The sequence below is a fragment of the Vombatus ursinus genome, unplaced genomic scaffold (genome assembly GCF_900497805.2).
Source record: "Vombatus ursinus unplaced genomic scaffold, bare-nosed wombat genome assembly UNPS02010788.1, whole genome shotgun sequence".
Classification (NCBI taxonomy): domain Eukaryota; kingdom Metazoa; phylum Chordata; class Mammalia; order Diprotodontia; family Vombatidae; genus Vombatus; species Vombatus ursinus.
Genome location: NW_020950566.1, coordinates 3,599,545 through 3,613,879, shown reverse-complemented (window position 1 = coordinate 3,613,879; position 14,335 = coordinate 3,599,545). Strand labels below are relative to the sequence as shown.

General features: G+C 36.0%; 1 protein-coding gene across 3 annotated transcripts in view; it reads right to left on the bottom strand.

Moving 5' to 3' along the window:
* The window catches only part of CPED1 (cadherin like and PC-esterase domain containing 1), a 407,972-nt gene that overhangs the window by 228,244 nt on the left and 165,393 nt on the right, over positions 1-14,335 (bottom strand). For all 3 annotated transcript variants that reach the window (XR_003568539.1, XM_027855149.1, XM_027855150.1), the window contains exon 8: positions 10-152. Coding sequence is in view for 2 of the 3 variants with exons in the window: in XM_027855149.1 (XP_027710950.1) it covers positions 10-152 (143 nt within the window). In the remaining variant the exon portion in view is untranslated. The remainder of the gene's footprint in view (positions 1-9; positions 153-14,335) is intronic.

The window sequence follows — 14,335 nt, the reverse complement described above, 5'->3', positions numbered from 1 at the left end:
ATTACTTACCTTTTGATGGTCTTTGGTCCCAGAGTAGACGTTTCCCTGAATGCTTCGGCTGCCAGCAGAAGTTTACTTATAGCTTCCTTCATGTTATCAAAGGCCTGAAGAGGAGAACTGACCCGGAGGAATGTCTCAAAAAACGTTTGCAGCTGTGAACAAAGAAACAGATTCATTTGTTGAAACCAACAATCTCAAACATTTTTTCACATCATTTTAAAAGTGACTGTTGAAAGTATTTCTCTAGAAATTAAGCTTTCTTCTGCACCAAACACATAAAAAAAACTCATACAAATAAGGGAAATCATTCATCTCATTTGTCTTTCTAATACACGTTTTGATTTACAATGCATTAAGTTCACAATATCCTTTATGATTATTTCTCAAAAAGTCCCAAGAATGTGGCAAAAAATGACAAGCTGTTTAAATTTCTCTTAATTCGCATACCATGATTATAGTCTCATTTTACTGCATCTAATCACATAAACATCACAACTAAATATTTCCAAATAAAAGTAATTTGAGGGGGGGGGGATGTAAAAAAAAATCAACACCATCCTCCACACAGTGTTCTATTATGGGTCTAATCACTTGAAGTAAGATCTCCTGCCTTTTTTTTTTAGAACTATGTTTGTCCAACAAGTAGACAAAAAGAATTGGATAAAAGTTCCTTTTTATTTTTTACATATGTAGAAAAGTTCAAATTTGTACCTTTTATTTTACTGTAGCAGAATTGGAAATCTCTACATCTATGATCACAGACTACTATTTTCACTAGGTTAAACTTTTTTTTTTTAGGCAAGTACCCAGGGTCACACAGCTAGTAAGTGTCTAGTGTTTGGTCTGAGGCCGGATTTGAACTCAGGTCCTCCTGACTTCAGGGCTGGTGTTCTATCCACTGTACCACCTAGCTGCACCCTACTTGCTCAAACTTTTTTTAAAAAAATCATCTCTTCAGAACACTCAGCCTTAAGTCTCAAGTCAATATGTCTGAGAAATAAAAAATGCAAAAATCTTGTCTTACTGAAGTATAGACTTTCTCTGGTAAAACACAATATAAGAAATATGAGTAAAAAAAATCTTTCCCAGAAAAATATGGTAAGGAACCTACCAATCTTTTTAGAAGAACAAACTAAATCCCTCTTGCCTGCATAATACTGCACATCTCCTTCCTTTGATAATAACAGGCAAAGACTAACATAGGTTGCTACAGGGAAATAGTAAATGTGAAATGTTATCTTTAACTCACACAAGACAAAATTTTCCCTAAGACAACTAAGCAGGAGAGTCAGAAGTTATCACCAGCTGAAAAATAGAAACCTAATAAGATGTGAGTTTTATTAGCAGAAGGCAACTAGGATTCTCTCCCTTCTCCCTTTCAACCCTCAACTTCACTAAAGAAAAATAATGTACTAATTAAGTGGCCAAATGAAAAATAACTAAATACTAACTAGAAATTTCAACACTCTCAATTGAAGAAAAAGTAGAGTTATGGTTTTCAAGGTAGTAGTTACATACCTCGTTTCACTTTGGTATTTAAAAATACCTATTACAACAATTTAATGTTGTTAATATGTTACATTATTTAACAATTTAATGTTGTTAATGTGTTACAACATTTAGTCATTTAAATACTTTCATAATATTTATATAAGGAAAGTTTAATAGTCTTAGAGTGACAAGGACTTGTATATACCATGTGACTGTATAGTTTATCTTCAATTTATTATTTTTTTTAAGGCAGTTGGGGTTAAGTGACTTCCCCAGGGTCACACAGCTAGTAAGTGTCAAGTGTTCAGTTTGAGGCCGGATTTGAACTCTGGTACTCATGATTTCAGGGCCGGTGCTCTATCCACTGCACCACCTAGCTGCCCCGTTTATCTTCAATTTAGTGTCTAAAAATGTGTAGGCCTAATATGTGTAAGGTCCTGTGCTAAGTACTAGGGATAGATAAATGAAAAGTAATGTAGTCTCTACATTTAAGGAGTATAAAGTCTATTATTAGAGAGTATAAGACATATACAAATGAGTTTAATGAAAAGCAGAATGTGGCAAAAGCAAAGAAAGGGTGTATAAAAGAGACTATAGAATATTTAGGGAGAAGGAGATGACTTTCATATAGAGAGATCAGCTATAGCTTTATGGAGGCAGTGAGTAGAAGGGTGGAGGTCACATGAACTAGGCCTTGAAAGAAGAGAAGTATTTAACGGGTGGAAATATGGAAGGAGAGCATTCCAGTCAAAAAGGACCCAATGAATTAATCAAGAAATTATTAAGCATCTATACGTGTGAGTCATTGGGCTCGGCGCTGTTCCAAAGAGTAGTGACTAATGGATGGTCATCAGTCTAAAGTAAAATATCTTTGTGGAGTGGAGGGACACATCTTTGGTCTTATACTGTTCAATATTTTCAAAATTGACACAATTATAGGTATAAAAGGCATGTTTATCAAATTTTCATATAATACAACACTGGGAGGGATACTTAAACACACTGGATTACAGTCAGGCTCCAAGGCCCCAGAGCTGGGATCCAAAGATGTTGACAATTTAGAGGGATGGACTGAATCTATTAAGATTAAATTGAATAGTGTGAGTGCCAGGTCACAGAATCACTGATTCTCTGAGTCAGAAGAGAGCACTGATGCCACCTGGTCTAACCCATTCCTGTACAATAACAACATACCAGACAAATTGTCATCTAGCCTTCATTTAAAGACTTTAATTAAGGGGTAATCATTACCTCCCAAGCTTCTACTCTGAGATAAGAATGATTAGGAAGCCTTACCTCAAGTCTGATTCTGCCTTTTTGTAACTTGCACCTATCCTTCTAGTTCCTCCATCTGGAACAAGTAGAACAAAATTTCTATCTCTCCCACATGACAATCTTTAAATATATGAAGACAGCTATCACACATACAACTAAATAATTTCATTTCCATGCTAAGAATCTCCAATTCCTTCAACTGATTCTCTTATAGCACAATGTCAAAACCCTTTACAACTTGGTTTATCTCCTTCAGATACTCTTCAGCTTATCATTATCTTTTCTAAACTATAGTGCTTCAAATTGGACATAATACTTCAAATGTGGTCTGGCCAAATCACTATCTTGGCCCTGGACACCATACTTCTCTTCATTTAATCTAAAACTACATTAGCATTATTGGCTGCCATAGCTTACTATTAACTCATACTGAGTTTGCACACCAACAAAATTACCAAATCTTTTTTTCAGATAAATCGCCATCTAGCCACAATTCCTTCATCTTTTATTAGTGAAGTTCATTTTTTTTTAACTCTAGTGGAAAGCTTTACGTGTTTCCATATTGTTTCATTATGTTTGATTTAACTCAATGTGCTAGCCTGTCAGGATCTTTTCAGATCCTCCAATCTCTCATCTGACATGTTATGCATTCCTTCTAGTTCTTGGTTATTCACACAATTGATAAGTATGGCATCTATACTCTCTGACATAGACATTGTTAAAAAATGTTAAACAGCACAGAGCCAAGCACGTATCTCTGGAGCACTTCACTAGAGATTCCTTTCCCAATTGAAATTGAATCTCTTTTAGATTCAGACATTTTCCATGTTCTTAATCCACCTAACTAGGTCACATTGCCCATAATAGCAAATTCCTCTGATTTACCAGTCTAGAAACCCTGTCAGAAAAGAAAATGAATTTAGGATGACCTGTTCTTGATGAGATCATGTTGGTTCTTTTATAGATGTTCATTAAACATACCTTTAATAATATATTATTGAAGGAATCAAAGCCCATATTACTGACCTATAGTTTTCAGAATCCATTCTCTCCTTTTTTTGGAAATTGGGTCAACATTTGCCCTTTTCCAGTCCTGAAGCTCTCCTATTTGAATAATCTTTTAAGATCATTCAAAGACTGTGGCTCAGAAAGCACATTCCAGGTCTTTTCAGAACCCTGGGGAATAAATAGTTCATCTTGGTGTAGTGACTTTAACTCACGAAGGGCATCAAGATAGGTACTTTCTTACTTCTATCTACTAATCTTAGATAGCATCTTCATGTTATCCATATGTGTGTGTGTGTGTGTGTGTGTGTGTGTGTGTGTGTGTGTGTGTTTTCCAGGTGGAAGACCCTTCTCTTTGCCAGAAAAAAAAAAAGAAGTAAACTCTGCCTCCTTTGAAATCCAGCTCCTTCTGTGATCCTTCTCTTTTTCCTAATCCAACATATTCCCCACTTTCTTGTCTTTAGTTTCCCTTTTACCTGTCAGTTCACTTTAAACTTCAGCACGGTTGCCACTACTCCTATGGGATTGTGCCAAGGTTCTGTATTCATTCTCCTTTACCTAGTCTTGGCTTTTATATTCTGTACATGCCTCTTTAAAACTCTGGCAAAGAGTTACCTGTATACTCACACCAATCTCTTTAATCAACTCCATTTTTATTCCTCATCAGAATTGTTTCTCTGTATTATTGTCATTTTGGTCTTGAGACCTTCCTATCCCTACTCTATCCCTTGATTTCCTCATAAGCATATTTTCTTAATCAGCAGTGATACCCTTTTACCTATCCTGTTTCTTTTGAAAGATGTGGTAGTGGAGTCTCCATTCTTGAAGATATTTGAGCAGAAGCCAGTGGACCACTTACCAGGGATGTAATAGAAAAGACTCTTATTCAGATGTGAGTAGGACAAGCAGACCTCTGAAGTTCCTTACAACTTAGAAATTCTGGGACTATACAGAAGTAGGAAAAAGTAAGACAAGATTAGATAATACTGGTCTGGTTTAAGTGGAATGTAGAATTTATGAAAAAGACTGGAAAAGTAACTTGGAGACAGATTGTTGAGGGCCTTAATTGCCAAGGTAAGAAGACTATTTTTATCCAGTGTGTGACGGGGAGACACCAAAAACTTCAAACTGGAGGAGTGATACGGTGACACCTGTGCACTATTGCTTTGACAATTGTAGGAGGCATGGATTTGACAGCAGAGAGAATGGTAGTAGAGAGATCAGCTAGGACACTATTACAACAGTATAAGGGAACAGTAATGAGAGCCTAAATCGCAATGATGGCAGTGCAAGTAGAGAGGAGAGGACAGATGTAAGAGAATTTGTGGAGGTGGAATTAACAGGACTTGGAAAATTATTGCATATAGTGGATAGTTTATCTCTGAGTGTTAGGGCCATATGTCTTAATTATAAATGTCAGCACAACTGAGTGTTAGCTGAACATAGATCCCTGCTGTGAAATTAAAGATGTGGAAATGAAAAAAAACTTATAAATTCAAGGAAATATTCACTTTTTCATGGTCCCTACTGATTTTAATTAAGGTAGTAGATCTTGAAATTAAGACATAATTAATTTTGAAAGAAAGGAAAAGGAGAAGAGGCTAAGAATGGATGGGAAGATGTGCTCTAAAGCATTTAGTCCCTCAAAAATAAAGAATGGAAGTAAAACTAATGAGAGAATTGGAATGCTTTTCTCCCCATCTTTAACATCCATGTAAGAACTGTAGAGGGGAGGATTGGCATAAGAAGCCAGGATCAGAATCAGGAAACAAGGGACTGTGAGTCAACAGTTGCCAATATTTAAAGTAAAGCTATAAAAAGAAGGGGGAAATGGTTCTTAAGAAGTAAAATTCAAAAAAAATCTGCTTTCCTAATTTTATATTAGATTAGCTCTTCGTCACTTGGTTTCTATACGCTGCCTGGCACATAAGTGTTTATTGATTGATTACTTGTGTCCATGGACTTTCCTAAAGCAGTCAGGAAAGGCTTCCTATGGAAGGTGAGATTTTAGCTGGGACTTGGAAGAACCCAGAGATGCCACAAGTCAGAGATAAGGAGGGAAAGTACTCCAGGCATAGGGGGCGGAGAGGAGACAGTCTGTGAAAATGTCCAGAGTCAGGAGATGGAGTGTCTTGTGCAAGGAACAACAGGAAGGTCAGTGTCACTGGATTGCAAAGTATGTGTTTAAAGTATAAGGTATAAGAGTAGAAAGGTGGTTGTGGTGGGAGGGGAATTTAGGGCAAGTTTTGAAGGACTCTGAACAACAAAAATGTGGATTTATAGTTTACCTTCATGGCGATAGGGAGTCACTGGAGTTTACTGAACAGGCAGGGTGAGGTGGGGTGTGTGAGGTGATATGATTAGACTTCCACTTTAGGAAAATTATTTTGGGTCAGTTAGGTGGTGTAGGGGATAGACACCAGCCCTGGAGTCAAGAGGACCTGAGTTCAAATCTGGCCTCAGATGCTTACTTGCTGTGTGACCCTGGGCAAGTTACTTAACTCCAATTGCCTGAAAAAGAAAGGAAAATTATTTTGACAGCTGAGTGGAGGATGTACTGGAGTGGGGAGAGGCTTGTGGCAGGGAGACCAACCAATGGCAGGTTATTAAACTTGTCCAGACATGGGATGATGAAGTTCTGCATCAAGGTGGTAACAGTGTTGGAGGAAAAAAGGAGGTATGTGTGAGAGAAGTTACAAAGGTAAAATTGGCAGGCTTTAGCACCAAACTAGATATGAGGGGTAAGAAATAGTGAGGTGTCAAGGATGATATCTAGGATATCACTGAAGATGAAAGAGTTGCCCTTGACAGTAATATAGAAGTTTGGAAGTGGTGGGGGGGAGAATGTGGGTAAAAAGATAATGAGTTCAATTTTGGATATGTTGAGTATAGAACATCTACAGGATATCTGGTTCATGATGTCCAATAAACAATTGGAGATGCAAGACTAGAAGTTAGAAAAGAGGTTAGGGATGGAACAGACTTAACAATCATCAGCAGAGAGATGATAATTAAATCTATCGGAGTTGATGGCATCACCAAGTGAAATAGTATAAAAGAGAAGAAAACCTAGGACAGTGCCCTGTGGGACATCCACTATTATCAGGTGAGACCTGAATGGAGATTCAGTAAAGGAGACTGAGAAGGAGAGCTCAGATAGGTTGGAGGATAACAAGGAGAGAAGAGTGAAGCAGAAACCTAAAAAAAGGATAATATCAAGAAAAAGAGAGCAATTAATAGTGTCACAGGCTGCAGAGAGATCAAGAAAGATGAGGTTTAAGCAAAGACCATTGGATTTAGCAATTAGGAGATTGCTAGTAACTTTGAAGAAAGAATATTAGGTTGAATGATAAGGTTAGAAGTCAGACTGGAGAATGTTAAGAGGAAAGGAAGTAGAATTACCTATTGTAGTTGTCTTCAATGAGTTTAGTCATAAAAGGGAGGAAAGATTTGGGACAATAGCCTGCAGATGGAGAAGGATCAAGTGAGGGTTTTTGTTTTTAGGATGGGAAAGACATGGGCATGTTTATGGACAATAGGGAAATCATAAGTAGACAGGGAGAGATTGAAGATGAGTGGAAAAGTGGTGATGATAGAGAGGGCAATATGTTGGAGAAGACAGGATAGAATAGGATCACTAAACTATTGTCTCCAAAGGGTTGGTGTTAGCAAGGAGAAAGACCACTTGCAAAACAAAAGTGAAGGAAGAAATAGTGGTGGAAAGCATCTTGGTAATTTAAGATGAGGAAGAAGGGTGAAGGAGTTCTCAGTCAATAGGGTCAGGTTTTTCTTCAATAAAATTATGAGGCAAAGTTGTCAAATGAGAGGGTGGGGAGGAAGGGGATCCATGTGAAGCTTAAGGAAGAATGAAAAGGTTAGAAGAGCCACTGCAGTGAGTGGGATAGTAAATTAATTAGAGGGGTGTTAATAAATTCCCTTGAAGCAGTGAGGGCACAGTTGAGGTTATATATTTATAGTGTCATTTTCTCTACCTTCATTCAGTAGCACCAGTATAGGAAGGAAGGCAGCACATGATGGGAGGCTACTTAAAATAGATTGTTTGGCCTATGTCCATGTTTAGGGTCTTCCACCTGCCCAGAAATTAATGGTCTAGATTTGAGGACTCAAAGAAACGAGCATCTTTTTCCATACCTAGTTGGTGAATAACTGATTAGAGAAAAATTTCAGCTATTCAGAAGGCAATGACCTTGGTGTATTATGGTATAACAGAAAGACAAGCTATGAGCTCCTTGAGATCAGAGACATTTTGTTTCTTTGTTTGTTTTGTTTTGTTTTTGTCTTTCTTTGTATCTCCAGTGCTTGGCATAATTCATGACACATAGTAAGTATTTAACAAATGCTTGTTGACTTGTCTTGGGATGGAGGAAATCTGAGTTTGAATGTTGTCGCCTCCAATGACTAGCTACGTAATTTTGGAAAAATCATTGCATATTTCTGGTTCCCAGTTTTCTCATCTGTAAATGAAGGAAATTATACTAAAGAATCTCTAAGGTCCCCATGGACTCTCAATAGCTATGATCCTGTGGCATTGCTTATTTTATCTGTTTAATAACACAAATGCCTCTATCATTGTGACACTGTCTAGTTTTATTTGGTTCATTATAATTCCAAGAAAAGTTGCTTTACCTAGCATAGTCAGAGTCTAGTAGGTCGGAAATGTCCTATAAATTTCTGAAATCATGGCCTATAACACCTTTTATTTAGGAATTTTCTGAATTCAAGGACAAATAATAGAAAGAGTTAAAAATAATTGATTTATTACAGAGGCACCTTAATGTAAAATGTTGGGTAGAGAATCAAAAGATTATAGGTTCAAATCCTGTCTTTACTATTGTTCTACCAATGCAAGTGTGTGCAAACCATGTAATCCCTCTGGGTCTTAATTTCCTTATCTGTAAAAAGTAAGGGTTAGATTGGATAACCTCTGACTTTTTTTTTTTAGTTCTAAATCTATTACCCTAAAGCAAGAAATAATTTTAAAATCTATCAATCAGGACTCTCATGTGCCCCATTCCATGACATTTAATAGGTGTTTTTTTTTCATTTATACATATAAAACTAGAAATTCTTAAGGAGATAGGTACTGTAGAAGCAAGGCAAAGATAAATAAAAGTAGATCTTAAAACATTTTAATGTGATACTTTTTACAAATTGTTTATCATCTATCTTCAATGGAAAATTGCAACACAAAGTTAGTACAAAATGAATTCAGTCCTATCAGCCACAGAAAATGGACTGAAAGATAATGGTCATAAAATCAGGGAATCAAACTGTCACCATTTGTTTATCTCCCTATATTTAAAGGAATAACTTGGTAAGAGTTGGAACTTTTACAACATCTACCTAGTCAGACAACTTATCTTAAGTACATTTAAATTAAATAATATAATATTAATGTAAATTACAATAACTATTCATATAAATTAAGTAATATTAACATTTTTATGTATGTATATATATGTACATGTATATGTTTTTTGGTCCAGACCTAACCTAAGCCCGTGCAAACTCCCTTCAGTGATGCAGATGGGAAACTCATATGTAACTTGCAGTCTTAGAGAATTGTCTTTGTGCAATGAGAGGTTAAGCAACTTGCTTAGGGTCCCATGGCCAGTATGTGTCAGAGATGAGACTTGAATCCAGGACTTCTTGACTTAGAGGCTAGCTCCCTAAACATTAAGCCATACTTCTTCTCACAACATGCATGTGTGTTTACACGTACACGCATGTATGTGTATATATGCATAGATACTTATAAAGAAACCATTCAAGAGGAAAAAGCAAAGAAAAGTGAATAGTGAGCAAAAGAGAAATATAGAAAACTTTTATACAAGACAGATTCAAATAGGGCAATTGTAAAAAACCTAAGGCATCCCTTGACATATGACATTATAGTATCCCAGAGAAAATGGTCCAAACTGTTACTGTGGAACAGCATAATTTTCTTGTTTATAAAAATGTGTTTATCTATTGCTTTCAGTTTTTAAAATATGGCAGATAAAAGGATTTCTAGTGACTTGGAAGACACTTGAAAAAAGGGCATAGTCACTAACATTGGTTTTTGAAAAGGGGTATTTTAATTTAATAGAAAACATTTAACAACTAAAGGCATAATAATAAAATTCAGAAGAAAGGAAATAATTTTGTCAAAAAAAACTTCTTAAAATCAAATTTCTGACTTGAAGTGCAACTGTCACAACTGACAGACCTTCACCATTCTGAATTATGTGTAAAGATGAACAGAATGGAAGCTTACCAAAGTCCACTAAAATTTGTTTAGATTTCACTCTGCAAGAGATAAAAATTTTATCTATAGAGAATAAAGAATAATATTGACACTGGAAATGAGTTTGCAAAGGCTTGCACAGACGCATTCAATCCAGCAACCTTATTCCCATGAGTTAACTAGTTTTCATTTGACTGAAGGCTCAAAAATGATGATTACAGTAGAATCATTCATAAAATGATTTTTCAGAATCAGATGTGGCTTAACCACCTACGAAACTTTCTAACACTGGGAATATCAAAATCTTTCCCTATTACCATAGTTGGTGTTTTATTGCTTAGTTACTTCTTAAATAGATTCAATGACCAGGCTGTCTCTTGCACCTAATTGGAACAGCTTTATCCCCAAAGACAAGGGATGAGGGAGAGATGATATAAGTTCTCCTTTGTAAAATACTTGGCAAATCTTTTAAATACATAAATCTTATAAAGTCCCTTATAAATGCTAACTGTTACCATAAATAATAAAGGTAAATTCAAAGTTGTCTTCAAAACATGATTTATAAGACAAAATTATAACCAAGTTTATGTTTGAGAAATGTGCATGGCATATTAAGGTAAAGTAAAAGGACACATAGTAATGCCATATATATACACACATATATATACATATATATGTGTGTATATGTGTGTGTGTGTATATATATTTTCTTATTCTACTTAATGACTCATTCTGAACATTGTATACAGTTGCTAAAAAAAACACCCACTCAATCAGCTGATTCTTTCATTTAGTTAAACTGCCAGAGACTTCCCTAGAACAGATCAAATATGATTTCTGATCGAACTGTCTTATTTGAATGGATTAGTGAGTGCTACAACAATGGTTTCTCTAAGAGTTCCATGGAGACATAGCAATGGTATCATGAAATTCTTTGAAAGGGAAAATGGCACAAGATTTCTGTGCTATCCAATACTAACTCATTGTACGTGAACAATTGCCTTCTCTGAAAGGTGTCCAACTTCAAATGTGAAAACGAGATTCATTTCAACTGCCTGGCATTTGATGCAGGGTAATATCGTGAATGATGGCCCCTAAAGGCCTACTTCAGGCTGGTTAAAGATTTACAGTTTTAGGGAGGGGGGCCAAAGAATAGAAGTAGGATGTGAGATGGATTCACAGAAAGAACACATGCCTGTGGAAATGCAAACATGAGTGGAGTGTTTGCATATACACGACTGGAGTGGTATGTTTAATCAGGAGAGGGTTGCAGCCATGGGCTTGTGGATAAGGGCATGGTCAAAAGACCTCTAAAGCAGATATGCCATAGGACCTGCCTATCTGAGGCTGCTCCTAACACTGCAGGGAAATAAAAGAGTTAGTAAGCTTTCCAGACATGGTAAGAGCTCTTATTTAGTAGAGACATAGATCAAAATTCTAGACAGAAAGATTTATTGAGCAAAGGAAGTAAAATTGCTCAATTCAACAACTGCAAGCATAGATATACTTCTCCATTCAGATAACAATAATAATACCTAACATTTCTCTAATTCTTTATAGTTTACAGGACACTTCATATAATTAACTCATTGGATGCTTAAAATTATTCTATGAGGTAGTTAGGGCCAGTGTTATGATCCTCATGTTACAGATGAAGAGACTGGGGAAAGATGGTTGTTGCAGTTTGTCCTTTGTTCTCAGCGAGGACCATGATATCAGGGAGATGATGACATGACTTACAATTGACTTTGATTTGAGTGAGGGAGGGCTGTGCAAAGTCACCAGCCTCACTTTCTCCTCCAGAGTCATCTGGGTCCAGTGACCAGATATCGATCAAGAGGATTGGATGGCCCAGGATGCAGTTGGAGACCTTGGCCCTTGTGAGCTAAGGTCTTTTCAGGTTCTCACTTTGAGAGAGACAATGCCCATTCAGTGAATAGGCCTCTTTAAGAAGTGAGTCAAGGATTGCCCCTTTAATAAAAAGAAAATCAAACTGGGAGGGTAAGACCTTCAGGGTTGCTGGCCAAAAGAGAAACAATTATTATTTGCATTCACTCAGAGCCAGGAGGGCCCAAAAAATAACCACTAAGTGGTGCCTGAGTAGGGACCTATTGTTGTCCAATCCATGAGATCCAGAGTGAATTGAGCTTAAGGCTTGGTCTTTGAGAAAGAAATCTAGCCAGTAAACCCCATGTTAACTAGATAACTTTCCGCCATCAAAATTTACCTTCCTTTGGGCAGAACACCAGGAGGGGAAAGGACAGGAATGTGGCACCCAGATCACTGGTAAATGGCAAAACAAGGTCTAGAACTTAAATCTTCTGACTTGAAGGCTAGCAGGCTGCCACTACACTATGCTTCCTTACCATGATTAATGTGGAGAATTTGCCATTGTACTTGTGATGGCACTATATTCAGGAAAGTAGAGGCTCTCTGAAATGCAGTTAAATTATTCATTACTAAAATATGATAGAAAAGGGGACAAAACTATTGGCATTCCCATGTAAATGTCTTTTAGCTCACACTTCTAAATTATCAATCCAACAAACTTGAGTACTCGTATAGACTAACAGTTACCTTTTGGAAAAATTAAAAACGTTTCTTTGCAACCTAAGTTAAATTACATGGATTAAGAATGAGTTTCTTGTTAAGCCAAATGATCTAAGAATATAAGTATTCTCACCATTTGTTTTAGCTCACTGATAATTGACTTCCTTTAGGGTAAGCCATTGAGAAAACTGAATTATTTGGCTAAACCTAAATTAGAATGCTTTTTCCCATTTCTGGCATTATATCAAAAACTCCACTTATTTAAATAAGCTTTGCATTTCAGTGCCATGAATCATTTCATTCACTTGTACTCCCCTACAGAAAACCTAAGCTTTTGAACCATTTATTAAATTTTCAGAATTCAGAACACACATTTGTTATGGTTCAATAAGTCACATAATTCAAAATACAAAATTCTCACATATGCATCCTAATGAATTGATCAGAAGTACAATATAATACGCATAGAGCTAAGAGTGGCATAAAAGTTCAATTATTTGCTTAGGATGGCAGGATCTCCAGCTTATCATCATTAGTCTTTTCCAAAAATGGATATATAATCTTTATTATCCATTCTGGAACTGATCAGAGGAATATTAAGGAGATGGGAGATCCAACAGGAAAAAATAAAAGCCAAAGTTGTAAAGATTTTATCACTGGTCTTGTATGTATATGCCAACTTATTTTCTCTATCCAGATACCATTCTTATTTCAGGACACATTATTTCCATTATAGCTAAGGGTGAACCTTCTGTAACAATCACCAATAAACTAAATTCTGACAGCTCTTCTTGGAACTTTTCCACCATTAATCTCCCTTATTAAGTGCCATACAGAGAACATATATCTGAATGGAAATCATTCTTCATCAGGTCAATGCAAAGCTTTGGAAAATATGGATACATTTGGGGAAGACTACCCAATTTATATATGAGTAAATTCCCAAATCGGCATGAAAGTAATAAAGGAGAAGATGTTCTTAAATTGGTTATATCCTGACTCTTTCATGCAAGGTGACTAATTTTTGTATGCCCCATTAGATCTTGTGATCAATCACTGAAATGGAAGAAAAATGTACTCTTGATAATAAAACAAAAACAAGAACAAAACAATGAATTTTGTTTGCACCTTGAATAAAGAGTCCAACAATTTACCATTCATTTACACCTGGTTATTATAGTGATGAAATCAAATCATTTTTTTCATTCCTTTTACGTAGTACTAACAGAAGCAGAATCAAAACATTATTCATTATGTAGGATATTATATTTTTAAGATAATGCATGTTTAATTGCTATATACATTTTAAAAATTATTAATCTAAACAATATTCTAATCAAATGGATATTTTATACCTAAATTCAATGTCTTCCCACATGATGATTGCTGACAAAATTTTAACAGATATAACTTGAGTTGTTGGCTAACTGGAAAAACATGTAGATTAAATGTATCAACTCTAATTCTACATGTTGTTTGAGGGAAAGGAAATACAGAACATGAAGAATTCAACTCTAGGGAAAAGACACCCATCAGACTAAAGTTCTGACATGACTCCTCTCCATTCTATTTTCCCTTTCCCTGCATCGTGTTTTTTTCTGCCATCCCAGTTTCTCCTCTTCAAAGACAGTTATGAATCTCCTCCTGTTCTCATCAACATTCTCATCAACATCCTTTTCTAATTCTTTCTTCCATCTCCATTTCTTTATTCTTCCTTTTCATGAGCCTATTCTTATCCTGGTTCCTTTCCTCTAACTCTGTGTGCAA